General features: G+C 38.8%; 1 protein-coding gene across 1 annotated transcript in view; it reads left to right on the plus strand.

The window, feature by feature from the left end:
- The window catches only part of FRMPD4 (FERM and PDZ domain containing 4), a 121,623-nt gene that overhangs the window by 90,361 nt on the left and 14,847 nt on the right, over positions 1-16,415 (plus strand). Inside the window, 4 exon segments of the mRNA XM_054383200.1 lie at positions 749-794; positions 9,907-10,011; positions 11,200-11,307; positions 14,684-14,815. Of these exon segments, the coding sequence (XP_054239175.1) occupies positions 749-794; positions 9,907-10,011; positions 11,200-11,307; positions 14,684-14,815 (391 nt within the window).

The following is a 16,415-nucleotide window of genomic DNA, read 5'->3' on the forward strand; positions in this document are numbered from 1 at the left end:
CTTCCACTTTATCTTTGCTTTTCCCAGTTCTCCACCTCCCCTAACTGCCCACCAATAGTCACAATATGCATTTGCCATTTGTCTAGACCACTAGATCATGTCAAGATTCCTAATAATTTATTCTCTTTATCCTGTAAATCAGTTGCTTATATATTTTTTCATTTACTAGTTTCATCCTAGAGAAGAGCTGCTTTATTTTGAAGAAAAACATTTCTTTAGCAATCTTGTAAAAGCATAAAAATTCTAAAGGTGGTATTCATCAAATACTAATCTTCTTCCAGGCACTTAAAAAGGTGAGCTAGTGAAGAAATAGGTCATAAATTTTGTCTTGTTTTTTGTTTTGAAAACAAAGTGTACAGGAGCTGGTTGGTATAAAAAGCGAATTGCACTTGTAAAGTAGGTGAAAGAAATTCATAGTCTATAGATGCTGAACTGATAGAATTAATGAAATGTTATTATGTTTTTGCTGAATACAGCCATTATTGCAGCATGCAAGTTTCTCAGTGGATGCAAATATTTCATAGTATAAACTGTAAAGTTATGTCAGTTCAATTTGTTAAGTTGGAAAAAAACCTTATTTTTTATTATCCATTGTTATTTTGGCATATTATTCATCTCTGTAATTCTCTGCTCTGTGATTGTAATAAGCATTTTGTCATCTTACTTAAGTTTTCTCCATTAAAAAGAAAAGCCACTTATCTGTGAATATGAATCTTTACTTAAGTTTACCTTTTCATTCTTTTTGTAGAAGCTGCAAAGAATCAATCCTCCTTACTGTTGTTCAACCTTACCCTGTAAGTATTGTCAGTTTTTTTCTGAATTAGTTTCCTAGCAACATAGCAGCTTTTTTTTTCCTGCTTATATTCTGTCTGTTTCTCTACCTTATCTGTGCAATAAAAAGAAATAAGTGAGATAAGGGCTGAGTCTCTTAAAGGTTATGTTTAAGACTGTGTTACTCTGTCCTGCACTCAAAGACTGCATTAGCAAGTTAAATAAAAATAGTATCTTTAAACTCATAGGTGGAGCAGGACACTGAGTTCTGCTTCAATTTCTGATATGTGGCAGCTCCTGGTTTGTTTTTTTTTTTTCTTGATTCTGCCTCAGTCCCACAGAGTTACACTCCTGTATCAAACCAGCTGTACCTTACAAAAGGGAGAGCTCTGTCTGCATCTCCAGTGCTGGGTGTGTGGAGGCAAAAGACAGACAGGAGATTGTGTGAGGCTGGCTTGAAGGGACTGGGGGAAACTGCAGCCCACCTTGGAACTGGCTGATGCAATGTTTATTTTCACCTTGCTCAGTGATTTGTGGGAGTGGGTTCACAGCATGTCATCTCAAGCCCATCTCCCATGATAAAGGAGAGAAGCCAAGCCAGGGGAGGAAGCACATCTCTCTCTTTCCAGACAGCCATACACAGCCATTCATTCCTTGCAGGCTGCTGAGGGGCATAAGCTATGCATCAGGGGTGATTTCAGATTCAACAGGTCTGTTCAGTTCCCTACTGGCTAGCCTGATGCACAGCACTTTTGATTAATAAGGGCTAGTTGCATGCTTTTCACCCAAGAATAAGAGATGAGATGGATTTGACACCAAAATGTGAAAACAAGTTTATCTGATGAAGCTGCCAAAATATGCATCTTGCAAATGCAATTTAGGCAGTGCTGTGTGGCTTCATATTACTTACTAGCTTTTATGGCTAGTTGAGAGGTAGCCACATAGTTGTGCTGGTCCTGTACCCTTTCTGGAAGTCAGCAACTAAATGATGGGGGAAAGGCATGTATTCTGCAGCAGGGGCTGCCACACTGCATTAAGACCACTGTCAAGAAGATGAGGTGGGATCTGGTTGACATCAGCCACCTTGAATGAAGGTACAGGTATGATCTGACTAAAGAAACCTAACTGCCTTTAAAGCTTGCTGGATTACATCCAGTGGTTTTGGTCACTGGAATATAAATAATATAGGGAAGAAGAAATTCTCACCCCATTGCCTTTTTTATGCAGGTTGCCTTAATTTCATCTGTTCGTAGACTTTATTATTTTCTTTAAGTGTCAGGTGAAGAAGAGACATGTGCTTTAGTGCAGGTATGCGTAGCCCTTACAAGTGAACACTAAAGTATTACCTGTCTGTGAGGTGTTGTGACCTCTTATCACTGTGCTGGTGTTATGAGAGCAAGCCTCTATGTACTGAACATTAAGCTGCAACTCAAATGAACTACGCACTCTGTGTTCAATGGGAGGCCTTAAAACACAAGTGTGGCCCTCCTCTAGTCTTTCACCTGGAAAAGAAGGAATGTCGTAACCTGCTATCTTTGGAGCTCTCTTGGTTCAAGCCATGTTTGAGGCCCTACAATGCAGAATCGATTCCTATCATTACATAGCACCCCAAAGCTAATCAGTAATTGAAATACTTCTAGATGTCACTGAGCTAGGAATGGCACTGAAACATTTTGCTGTCCTGTCAGCCGTTTGGGCTGGTGCACCCATCTTACACATATATTTGCACTGCCCTACTCTGGCATGTCTGTCAGAGTACCCCATGTCTACCTCAGCAGACAAAGCACATGTTTTAAGGGGTGGTGGACAGTTTGTCTCATATAGGTAAGATTGCCTCCCCAAGAATGTCCACACAGCACTCAGAAGATGTAGTTGATGTATTCATATCAATTCTGGCTTTAATTGACCTATCTCTATCCAAAACTGGGATGCTTCAGTGGCATGTGCTTAGTTGGGAGAAGCCTCAACTGCAAGACCTTTCAGCCTGCAGATCTCCTCTGGTTTGTGCACTCTTACTGTACCTCCCTACCTGTCTAGACCAGGGTCTTGCTGATTCATTACATCCTTCCCTAATCACTTCCTAGCCCAAGTTTTCCTGCAGTGTGAATGAAAGCTTGCATAGGGAGAGGGAGCAGTTGGGATGCTGCCAGTATGTGCATCCCAGTTTAACGCCTCAGGCAATGCAGGGTCCCTCAGTTTATGCAAACCCTGGGCTGTGAAGTCTCCTGGGGCCTCTTGAATTGCATTAAACAACTCATCTATGCCTTCATACTGCCACAACAGTACTGGTACTGTCAGTACTGCCTGAGCCTAGTAGGTGACATCACTCTCACTTCTGCCATTCTGGATGTTGCTGCACTCCAGCTATGTACCTGTTCTGCTCTTCTGTGCAGGGAGTTCTTTGACAAATACATTTTGTCTTACAGTTTGGAAGCAATACTTACATCTTCAAAAATTATGATACACATATGTTTTCCTCTTTAACATTGCCTCCTCCATTTTTCCTTTTACTATGTTGCCAATAAAAATGGAAAGATGAAGTAGAAACTAGACAAAGGAAAAGTAAGAGCTTTTAAATAAAGATTGATCTTCTTCCCTGTTCTTGGCAGAAATACATCTTCACAAACATTTAATTGATCTCTCTTCTTGATGGTGAACGTTTTTCTTTCTGTCATTACATGAAAAATATAACAATCTGCCAAGACAGATTACAAGAGTGATGTTTCTTCTTATTTGCACTATTTAGAGTGTGTTTTGTTTTCATGCTTTCAAGTAACTGTCCTTTATGACTGCAGGTCAAAGTAGATGTAATCGAGATTTATAGCCCTCTGTAGTTCCCTTAGTACTTTTTGAAAACTTGTGGATCATTTTTACTGAAGTGCATTCAGTTTTGTTTAATGCTTGAACTCATTAACGTTTCTAATTATGACAAACCAAAGCATGAAGCTTTTTCTTTCCATCAATCTACAAATCTCTGCAAGGTTCATATCACCACTGCTGATAAAGAGGTCACTGAACAGTGAAGCAGTTCAAAGTGTGGATTTATGAAAGAATGGTATTGAATTATAATTCTGACCATTTTATTCTGTAAATGGACTATTACTCTGATGGTTGCTTTATCAAGTTTTAAGCATTACTCAAATCAAATAATTTGCCTGTTTTGGTATCTGTTCAGTTTTTATGTGTCGAGATCGTTTGATAGGTTGCTTTCATGATTAATCTCTTAAACTCCTTGGACATAGTTCAAACCCAGCAGAGATCTATGGCAGTTTTGTGATGTGTAAATTCTCCGGCAGGAAAAGGATAAGGTCTTTTTCTCTTTTGAAAGAGATGCTTCTTTTTGTAACACAGTTATATGTTTGAGATACAATGTTTGCAGAAAAGCTACAATAAATTACACTTATTTATGGATCATAATGATTGTGGCAACAATCTTTTTAGGAGTCTCACAGTATTTTTCATGCTGCTTTGCCCTCTGGAATCATGTAACAGCAGCAACTGCCACATCTAGACTTGTGGCTGTAAAGAAGGATATAAAAAGAAACAGGTTTGTCACAAACACTTCATAATCTGAAATAAAAAAGACAACCAAGGTGTAGCTTTAGAAATCATTTGGAAGTCAGAGGTGCGCATTTTGTACAAGATGACTTTGATTGCTTGAAGTTGTGAAATTTGTGTAGAAATGATGGCTTTTTTTTTTTCTTCAAATGTGTACATTTTTTACACTTGCCCAGAGGAACTTTTCCACTGTATAACCTCCACATCAGCTTTTTAGTGTGGTCAATTCCATACAGAGATTTAATCCTTCACAGGAGAGAAGCATAGGTAGCGTGGTTAATGATAAACTCGCCATCACTGCATTGGCATCACTTGCCTGGAAGTGCTGCCTGATCCGATCACTCTTCACTGTTTGAAACAGCCTCATACCAGTACTTCACATCCTTTCTTCTTCCGTCTGCACCACTTCCCCTGGCATTTCTTCCTGGAGGCCTCTTCTTAAGCTAGATGGATTTTTCTGGGGTGTAGTTGTACAAAGTACATGATCTTTCCATCAGTGTAAACTATGAGAAAATTCAATGTGCATTTCCATGTTAAATGTTTCACCAAAGTGGAAAAGAGCCCCTCTACCCTTCACACTGTCCACCATTTATTCCTTAAAGTTCTTTACCCTCTCCCAGCTGCCATTAGGTCACCTTTCAGTCTTCATTAGCCATTTCTGCCATGTCAGGTACATTATCACTCATATAGGTCCTTCATTTGTTCATTTTAGCCTAAATTTATTCAAGGCCAAGATTTCTTACATTCCCAAAGGTCCTCGTCCTTGCAGAGTTGTAGGACTGAAAGTAGTCCAGCATGACTGACTTTTGTGTACTTTTCTGCACTTGATTAAGAGTAGTCAGCTGTCTGTGATAGGTAATCTATGAATGTAAATGGCTGAACTTTGGAGAGGCAGAATCCTAAAAGACCAGTGTTAGGGATTTTATGAAGGAGCTCCACATATAATAAACACAGGAATAGATGGCCCAGGCCCATCTGGTCTGGAGGTGAGTTGCAATGTCTGCATGTTCCACAAAGTCTGAAGCTGACTTGTGGTTTCACTCATGGGTTTTGGGACATTCACTGTAAACTAGGCTGTTGTTTACTTTAGATGAAATGGGTTGGATTTTCTCAGAGCCTGCATTAAAGTAGGCTTGGCTATTCCCCACCTTATACATGCATGTAATACATGTGTAGGATTAATGATCGTTCTGTGATTACCATTTACAAATAGAAAAATATAAGTACTGCAAATAGTAAAATATAATTGTCTATGATAGATCACCAGCTTTTGGTACATAACCTAAATCTGACTGCAGTTTCAACAATTAAATTTGTGCCAAGAGTTTAACAAAAAAATACTCATAGTGATGATCTGTCAGTGCCCTGTGGTTATAACAAATTACTGCATGGTAAAACTTCACAACGTTATTGCTTCTGTGTCCCTACCTGCTCTTCTACAACGCTCTTGTGAGCTAATGTAGTTGCTTCAGCCTTGCTCGTGGCTATGAATGGCAGTATTATTTTACCTATGGGTATTATGTACTGTTCTACTTAATAAATTTAATTCTTCCTTTTATTCATATTTTATTTGCTTGCTAAATTTTGTCTCATAAAATTGCCTTTAGGGATGAATGAAAAAGTCAACACATTTTTGCGGTCATGCAATTTTTCCTTATTTCATTACAAACATAATATTTCATATTAAACTAATGGCTAATTTTAAGTAACAAACTTAAAATTCATTGCATGTATACAATTTGTGGCTATTTAAAACTTCGATTTCTGACAGATTTTTGGCATGCTCTGTCACAAAGTGATTTTTCTTTTCCTCTTGTGACTGTGACATACTTCTGCCTTGTTTTGTTTCTTTGTGATAGCTCAGTACTACACTGTCCTCTTCTAAATGCTAATTCCCTATTTTTCTTGAGCATATGTAAAGGTTTTGTTGTTGCAGCACCTCTACTGGCAAGAGCACTCAAAGGGGCTTTTGCATTAAAAAAACACCATTTCACTTGGAATCTCCCCCAAATTAAAGTTTACCTGCAAAAGTGGACAAAGTACAGGACAGTCTTATTTTCATCGAAAAACAATTCCTCTCAAAATGTAGGATATTGTTTCTGAGATCTAGCCAAAAAAAAATTATCTGCTATAATTTTGCTGTCAAAAATAGAACCTAATTTTGAAAAATCCAGAAAATGAGGAGAAAAAAAGCCCCAACATTTTCCAGAAAGTCTCTTTTGTTATAGCAGACTGTCATGCTTTGACTCTGCTGATGGGATGCCCATTGATTGCAATCCCTAGTAAGGAGGGTTCAAACAAGGGTCTCAGTCTTCACTACCATTTCTTCCAAGCAAATCTCTATGTAGTGCTTCTTTTCTCTTGTTAGCACTTTCTCCGGCTAGTGTTGAAATGATCAGCTGAATTTTTACTGAATGCCATGTAAGCAGGTAAAAATTATTTCATGTGACCTTTTAATAGGAAGCAGTGCTTTGGTCACACAGTGTGAAGTTTGTGGGTTTTTGAAGCATTTTGACCCCTTGGTAAAATGCGTCCTCTCATTTTGCAAAAGTCACTCTAATTAAGCTGTTTTTATCTGTGACACTTTACTTGCAGTGATAAATGCTCTGCCTTAGTGTAAACGCCTCCTGCTTACTATTATTAACTGAGGATAATGGCTTCCATTTGGCTAAAAGAGTATCAGAAACAAATGAACCTGGCACTCTTAAGAATCATTAATTGGTAGCATTCTTTGCCTACAAATCTGATGACATTAAAATGGAATAGAGCATCACATCATCTTGCTGAGAGTTTGTTAGATCAGCAAGTTTCAACAATCAAGCCCAACTGTTTTCCTAGGATTTGCCACACTCTTTTGAAACAGTTCCTTTCCCAGAGAAAATATCAAGTGTGAGGTTGATGTAGGGGTAGAATAAAGAGATTGTGCCACTAAGTACTAAAGCTGTGCTATTACTCAGCCCTTTAACCAGCAGAGGACATTCCCCCAAATACCTGGCACAGCTGTTCTGGTTTTTCTTACACCCTTGGTTTATAGTTTAAAGCTTTTTAGAAAGCAGTCTGCTTCTAGGCTTACCCAAAGTGTCTGGCATGGGTCCAGAGTCCTGACCATTTTGCCACAGCAGAAGTGGGCAGGGAAGGAAGCCCTATGTTTTATGGCAGACCATGGCGTGCTCCCCTAGCTGTGCGATGTGTATGTTAAATACCACATCCTAGAAGGGTTCTGGAGAACTCATGTAAGTTCAGCTCTTTCAGTTGTGCTAGACTCCCCTTTCACATTTCAGCAATGACATTATTTAAGTGTTTATGCCCACACCACAAGTGACTATTGAGGCTGAAGAAAGGACAAGAGAGTTGTAGAGAGCGACAGAGCCACATAGCGGTTTGCCACATTTGTTCTATGGGAATAACCTTGCCAGAATCCGGAAGAAAATTTGGCAGCCAGCCTGTAAAGAGAGGCCAGACTGGTGACTCATCTGCAGTAAGAGCAAACAACTGTAAAAAGCCTTTTCCAGCAAGAAGAAAAAATGAAAGCCACTCTTTCCCCCTTGCTCTTGCAAGGGAGAGCCAGTAGTCTACTCCTACAGCGGTGATGCCCAACATCAGTGGGAGTCAACAGGTTACAGTCCATTACTTGGGTGCCATATAGAGTACAGCCCATTTATACACCACAGAAAGGGACTATGTGGATAGGAGAGAAATTAAAAAAGACAGGTGTGCAATTATTATATTAGTCTTAGTCTTATCATATATGTGTGTTTCTAGGAATTAATCTCTAGAGTACAATATATGAGCATACTTCATCAGCATTTCCAGGTTGTCCCTTCTTACTGCAGATGTGTTTTGAGTCCCCTGCCCTGAGACATTAACTTTTTATCTATTGTTTTATTTTATTTTCCTTCTTTTCGATGGTTGTTTCTCATCTTCTGGGGGCTCTTCTGCATTTTTTCAGCACTGGCTTTGGAAGCTGAGCTTGGTTTGATCACAGGGTTGAATTTTCTGTCATTTAGTGTTACTGAGTAAAAATATATATGGTCATAGCTGCTAGAGAAGAGGTAAGAAAGAATGAACTGTAAAAGTGAAGAGGCATTCATTTTTATTTCTTGGTTCTGTTTTGTGCTCCAGGAATTATCGGATGGCTCTGATATTTCCTGGGAGAATGTGGCATCTTTCATTCCTTGTTCACTGGTTGATACTGACCCCATGGTAACAGCTTTTTCGATGTGATAATAAATCAGTGGCATACAGAAAAGAGATAGAGACTTCTTCCTGGTAGTTAGTAGAAACAAGGATACTGCGTTAAAAGAAAATAACTTTTTAAATAGTTTCAGCAATGATCAGACACAGCAAGAGCATGTGGACTTGGACTGCTCCATTACGCCTGCAGATTGTTAGCTGAGTCAAAATTTGAGTGATGGTGCCAAGGCTTTCCATGTTTCCAAGGACTGCTGTCATGCTACATTACTGATAGGAAATGATTCCAGGATCATCATTACTGATGCTTGCAGTAATTTCTCACAGGCAAACCAGCACAAGTTATTATTTTTTGGTATCCAAAATTAGTAAGCCTACTTCTCAGGAGTTAGAGTAAGATTCTGAGAATCTTGGTTCACATTTTACTGAAACAAATGGACCAAAATCTGGCCCAAAGGAGCCCAGTGATTTTCAGCCAAAGCTAGAGTTTCTTCTGTTGCCCATTATCCTGCTTATGGAGTTAGGCAATGCCAGAAGCACTGTTTGAACACTGATATAAAAATAGAACTACCTAGCTTCTGCTGCTGAAAATGGAAATTCTGTTGACTGTTACTAAAACTTAGTTGTTAGTCAGACTCCTTAAATGGACAAATTATTTTTTTTCTGAGGACTGAGCACTTGATCACAGGAGAATCCACTGAAATGGAATAGGTAAAAGTCAATTAGATCCCAGAAGAAAATGAGGAATGTTTCTAGACTTCTAATCTGTGAAGTCTCACAAAGTGCCTGGTTTATTGAAGGCAAGCCTTGCACAGTATGTGTGTAGGGGATACATGTAAGGGAAGCCTGCTGGCCTGCAGGTGCATTTTGGTGGTTCCAACCTGTGCTTTGAAGTAGACCAATGCAGAGAGATACCACTGCATTTGGAGAGCTTTCAGACACCTTTTTGGCAAAAGCTGTGTGTATGTCTGTCTAGTGGATCATAGATTATGCAAAAATTTTTTCATTCAGTGTTTGAAGGAAGGGTCACTGGGTAGTCACTGGTCAGTGTCAGTTCCTGCAAACAAGTTTAACTGACAGCAGTCATTGTGGAAGTACTACAAGGAATTTGTAAACCAACAGCTCTTCTCATCACTCCAGTCTGACAGTGGGATACCCTTGAGTATGTGTAGTATGGACCTCTGATTCTTTATATGTGTGTAGGTGTGTATTATCTTGGGAAGCATTATAGTTTGACTGTATCTCCATTCATCTGTGAATGGTATGCAAGGTGTTGCTGTATACATGGAGCTCCCAATGTGTGAGAAACAGGGAATAACTGAAAAAGGAAAGACATGTGTTAACTTGAAATTGTGTGATATATCTTGTCATCATTTTTCCTTCCAGTCTCCTAAATCAGCTTTTATTAGTGCTGCAAAAAAGGCAAGATTGAAGTCCAATCCTGTTAAGGTGCGCTTCTCAGAAGAAGTAATTATCAATGGCCAGGTATCGGTGAGTATTCAACTACTTAACCTCAGGAAGGACTGAGCGTTTAATCCAAAGGTACGCCTCAAGGGTGGAAAGTGAGGGATTTACAACCATGATAGGCTTGCAAAGGGAAGTGTTTTTCTATTCCTAAGGTTTTCAGAAGATTTGATTTTAAAGTCGGTTAGGCCTATAATAGAGTGAAAAATTTGTCCTTTCTTAAAATGAAATTAAAATGCTAGTGAATGCATTGTGTGGTGATAGCACATTTACATCCCTTTTTACAGTCTGGATAATGCTTACTTGTTCTTTCTTTTTTTCTTTTCTTTTTCTTTTTTTCCCTGAAAGATTTTGTGGTGGAAAACCCCATAAGCTCAAGAGAAGTAACATGTCAGGAAAACAGATTAGCATTACCTTACAGACCTCTTTAAAATTTATCTACTTGAACTTGTTGTTTCCAGCCCTCAGGCAAAGTCAGCCTGCCTTTGAGAGGTGCTGAACTCCTCCTTAAATATGAACTCCCAGCTCATTTTCATAATTTACCAGGACATCATTCTACATTGATGTCTTTATCCAACTCTCTTCCAAACATAAAATGATATTGCATTTTGTCAGAAGCAATTTCTGTCTTAAAAACAAACAAACCAGCCAAAGCTTTGTTTCCCTTCCTTTTTCCTGTTTATTTTACTATACTTGTTATGAATCATCACAACTAAATAGCAATATTACATGTTGCTCTTCCTAAATGATGACAGACGTTAGCATTTAATATCCAGCTATAAAGAGAATGTAAAACATCTTGATTGTAATCCTTACTAATGAATCTGCACTTCCCATTTTGAGGATTGAAGACACTAAGTAACTCACTATATTCAGAGACACATCTGTACATCTGTTACTCTGTTCTGCTAAAGATGTTTCAATAGACGTAGCATTTTCTGTCAGAGAGAAGGTATTTAGGGAAGGAAAATAGTCCAACCCAGGCATAAAAAAAAAAAAAACAGTTACATTTTTTTTTCAGGAAAGAGACCTGCAGAGTGCAGTGGTAATGAGCATGACTAGACATTTGCAGGGCATTGCTAATTCTGCTTTCAGTCTAAGTCAACACACTCCCTTTAAGTTGTTGCCTTTCCATCTGAATGACATCCTTCTTTATAGAATATTCAGATTTCCCTTATTATATGTTGTAATCTGATTCACTAATTTGCTTGGCAGGAAACAGTTAAGGACAACTCACTTCTTTTCATGCCAAATGTTCTGAAAGTATATCTTGAAAATGGACAAACCAAATCTTTCCGTTTTGACTGCAGCACTTCAATAAAGGTAGGTTAGATATATCTTGGTATGCAGTGCCAAGAATGCTAGTTAACTTTTTAAGACCTTCAGTAATTATAATTTACTTGCTTTAAGAACAAAATTACTAATGTGTTCACTTAGGGCTGGGCTCCTACTTCAGAAAAAATGAGATTTTGGTCTATTTTCCTCCTGCTAAAAGTGCATTGTATTGTCAATGAAGAAGAAATGGAAGGGATGATTTTAATGTGCTTGGAGCACAATTAAAATTGCCTGATCTTATCATTTTGATATGCTGCCAAATACTAGCATGATTTGTCAGCAAAAATGGGGAACTAAGAAGATCAAGATGTTGGTCGCTAATTAAATATCATCTAGCTTGTCATCCAGTGAACTTGAGTTGGGATATGGTAGGGTTATGCTGGTGATAATTGCTTGTCTCAGTGTAGTGCCCTCTATGCTTTCCATACCACATTTGACATGAAATAAAAGCGATGAAGGCCTGGCACACAGCTAAGGCTGCTAGGGAATGTCTCTGACAGTGTTCCATGTAGGTTGCTGAACCAGAGGCATTGTCAATGTCTGTGAGTGCCTTGGAGTAACGTGGTAGGCAGCACGACTGCACTATTCAGCATGCTGCTGGTCTCTCAAGTGTTTTTGTTTGGGGAGCTAGTTTTAATGCAGATTAGTTACCACATCTACTTCACTGCGTGGTAGCAGGCATGCTTGGGACACTGAGACAAGAGAGGTGCATGAGTGAGAATGATCAGTGAAGGCTGGAGATACAATTTTCAGCTGCACTGCCAGCTTTTTCTGGTTTTCAGGGATTGTAAAGCTATGCCTATTTGAAGAAGGACTGCCTTTGTGCTCACTGTGATTCAGCAGTATGCTCAATCAGAACAGCAAGGAGAGTGATTTACTACGGTAAACGAGAAAGTTTACACCACTCTGAAGGCAAAACAGATACTGGTTACACCTAAAAACGAGCTTCATTATCTGCTTATAGTTCATATATATACTTTAGGCGTAAGCTGAGTGCCAGTAATGGATGGACACCTCCACTCTACAGGCATGGGATACTGAATTCTGTCAGTCCCTTTTTTCACAGAATCAATAAGGTTGGAAAACACCTCAGGGATTATCAAAGTCCACCCTGTCACCCAAGACCTCATGACTACTAAACCATATCACCAAGTGCCACATCCAGTCCCCTCTTGAACACCTCCAGGGATGATGACTCCACCACCTCCCTGGGCAGCACATTCCAACGTCTAACAACTCTCTCTGTGAAGAACTTTCTTGTCACCTCAGGTCTAAACCTCCCTTGGCGCAGCTTGAGACTGTGTCCTCTTGTTCTGGTGCTGGTTGCCTGGGAGAAGAGACCAACCCCCTACTGGCTACAACCTCCCTTCAGATAGTTGTAGACAGCAATGAGGTCACCCCTGAGCCTCCTCTTCTCCAGGCTAAACAATCCCAGCTCCTTCACCCTCTCCTCGCAGGGCTTGTGTTCGAGGCCTCTCACCAGCCTCGGTGCCAGTGACCTAGCTGTAATGATTCATAGATTCGTAGAATACCAGGTTGAAACAGACCTCAAAGGTCATCCAGTCCAGTCTTGTAGGATAAGAATATAGTTTCAATGAGAGGGCTCAGCACCCTGTCAAGCTGGGCCTTGCAACTGTCTAATGTAGGGGAATTCACCACCTCCTTTAGGTGATTATTCCAATGTCCAATAGTTCGAATGGTGAAAAAAAAATTTTCTGGCATCCAGTCTGAGCCTGCCCCAGTAGCAGCTTGTACCTGTGTTGTTGTAAGCCTGCTTTGACCTTATTCGTTTCGACTATTTATAGGAATAATTTCCTTTTCAGTGAACTCACACAATTATGTATTCTGTATGTATGTATAAAATACATAATTTTACACAGCTATACATTGCAAATTCTCACATGTATGTGTGTATATTCCTAATTGCAGATGGGTGGGTGTGGATTACTGCTTCTTTTCTTAAACTGAAGAGAAGCAGACATGCCCCAGTTTATTCAAGGCAAATGCAGATTGGTTTGAGACCTGAGCAGTCCAGTAACTCCCCAGTTAACAGCAACCAGTGCAACCAGTGCCTTACCTGCAGTCCTCGTTTTCATTATTGCTGGGAGGTAGCACCTGAGTTGACTCTTAAGTTATTGGATGAGAGGATAGCCTAGCAACAAATTTAGTTCAGTAATTCAACATCTGTGTGCCTTAGCATCATATTTTAAAAGGTTTGAGACAGCTAGCAAAAAACAGTGCCATTATTACACTTTCTTAAAAAATTACTTTTAATATTATGTCTCTTCATGTTACTCTTATGCCCCTTGCCTTTGGGTAGAGTTTAGGAGTATAAATAAAAGTGGATTCAATATCTAAGCAATAAATTCCCCATTAGTCAGAAGAGTACATTATTAACTTCTATTATTTAGAGTGGATGCTTGCAATCCATTCATACTGTGTTATATTCTTTACAATGTATAGAGTTGTCCTCATCCTCCTACATACGTTTTTCATCCTTCCACCGATTTAGTGTTGATTTTCCATAAACATACTGTAATTGATCAATTAATCTTCCTAAATTATGTCAAAACACTTGGATTACAGTTTGTCATGATTTTAGTAATTCTTATCCATCTGGATACTCACATATATCTAAACATCTTTTGGATGGATAGATATGTTTTAATCTTTTCACCAACATAATGTGAAACTATTTTTAAATGGTGGGTTGCTATATATTTCTTTTTCCTGCTATATTCCCCAAAGCAAAAGATACCTTGCCAGATGATAATAATACTCTACAAATATTTACAAAGTGTTACTTTAGAAACTGTTGTTCTCCAATGGATTATCCTTAGACATGATCCAATATGAAAAAAATCCCTCTAATTAAATTCACTGAAAATGGGGTTTATACTCTAAATACACATGGTCCCTGAATTTAAAGGCTATTGTTCTGCACAGGTATTATCATAGTTGCCTTTTCTGTCAACATTAAAAAATGAAGAAGTGGACTTTAGAAAACCACCCTTGCCATAAGAACACAAAAAAAAGGCCATTTATTTAATTTTTATTGTTGTTATTGTTGTTGAATGTACACATTTTGTTTGTACTGCTGATGGAGAGGTTTTATTTCCAGGGATATGGAGAGATGATTTAAGGGGCACACTAGTATAATTTGCATGTTAAGCTGCACTAAAAGGTGTCCATTCACAGCAGTCCCTTCTATATACTTTTCACATGCACATCTGATACCATCCCAGAGATGTCCTCCCATTTAACATCTGGGCTTCCACACTGTGCTGGGCACAGGCAGGGTGCATGGCAGTAAAGAAAGTACTTCATTAATTTAAGCATATTTTATGCCTCTTTGGTTAATTAGGATGTCATCTTAACGCTCCAAGAAAAGCTTTCCATCAAGTGTATCGAACACTTTTCCTTGATGCTGGAGCAGAGGGTTGAAGGATCTGGAACGAAACTCCTTCTGCTACATGAACAGGAGACTCTAACTCAGGTTTGTGCGATAATATGTGAAAACATATTACTGAAATGGGCTAATCTGTAAAATAATCCATCTTTTTCATTACTCAAATGACTTAACTGCAAGATTTATAATTTGATACAGTCTATCAAATTGCAGTGGTATTTGGATGTGGTTGCAAGAATCAGATTCTCACAGAAAAAGAAATTCTATTATATAGGCATCCTATTTCATTGCTTGGGCCAATAAAAGCTTAGACTGAAAGCTAAAAAACATTTATTGAGCCTTTTTCATATCCTGTGTGGCCGCTAGTAAACATTCTTAACCCCTGTGAAATCCATGGTAGCAATTTCTGAGAACCACAGTCCACTCAAATTCCTTTAAAAATCTTATTTTGATCTTTGGTTCCTATCTGATTATACAGATCCATATCTGGGTCACAGGGAATAATACTCTTTCCAATGAAGCCAAGTTTGGCTTGTTTATGCAGCAGTGTCGTCTTAGTGATGATTAATTGTGACCCAGAAAGTACTGGCGTGATTTTCTTCTGTAGATCAGGGAGGTGAGACTAGAGATAAAGCCGTTTCACACTTCCCAGCAAAGGACTCTGATTTTAGCCAGAACTCTCCTGATCTTCTAACTAGAGTCTGTGTAATGGTATGAAGGTGCTTAGTTTACCAGGTAACATTTTATCATTTTCTAACCTTTAAGCTCTTGACTTTGCTATGTTAACATTCTTTTCTTGTGGGTGTAAGCTACCCAGTGATTGCATAATACTAAGAAGCACTCAAAACTGACTGTTCTGGCTTAGCTGTCTGTCTTTGAAGTAATTGGTAAAATTTTCAGTGAAATCAGAAGGATCAGAGCAAACCAACACAGTGAGCTTCTGAAAATCCCATCCAGAGCTTTGATTTCTATTTTAGTTTGCCATTATAATGTTGTTCCATTACAATATTTGATCCAGTTATTCGTTACCTACGTCGTGGTCCCCTGTGAATATATCCAGATTACAGTGTTACATGCTTTTACTGACCAACACACAAAGCATTCTTTTTAATTTTTTTTAATGCATTGCGAGAGATTTGTCTTGGTCAGAAGTCATGGGGTAGAACTCTTAACCCAGAATACCCCAGGAAAAATACATTTCTCACAAATTGCCTAATGGATTAAAACAAGCAAGAGAAAAGAAGAATAAAAGCTTCCAAGCTGTGGTTCTCTTGTGTTCTCAGGCTAAGAAATAAAATGTGGCATCTCCACTAAAACCTTCTACCCTTTCTTGTTTATGAGTGTTTTGGTCCTGCTGAAGCACAACTTGGTTTGTATTTCACTTGGATGGTTTTCATTAACATGTGTTTTCTCTGTCCTTTAACTCTGGTTTTGAATGAATGAACTTTGATGCTTTAAGGATGGGTTGTATTGTGCAGTCATGCCTATATGAGTCTAAAAATCTTTCCACAAGATTATAGAGTTGATGTTCTCATGGGAAGAATTTACTAAGGAGCCCATGACAAAGCTCTTCGTTGGATAGAATTACTTTTCATGCTACCACATGGCTCTGGAGCAGGTTCGTGTTGCTGAAGACTACAGACCACATTGCTTGACCAAGCTCTAATGTGATTGTTGCACTGTCTTA

Source organism: Indicator indicator, chromosome 1, assembly GCF_027791375.1.
Source record: "Indicator indicator isolate 239-I01 chromosome 1, UM_Iind_1.1, whole genome shotgun sequence".
Taxonomy (NCBI): domain Eukaryota; kingdom Metazoa; phylum Chordata; class Aves; order Piciformes; family Indicatoridae; genus Indicator; species Indicator indicator.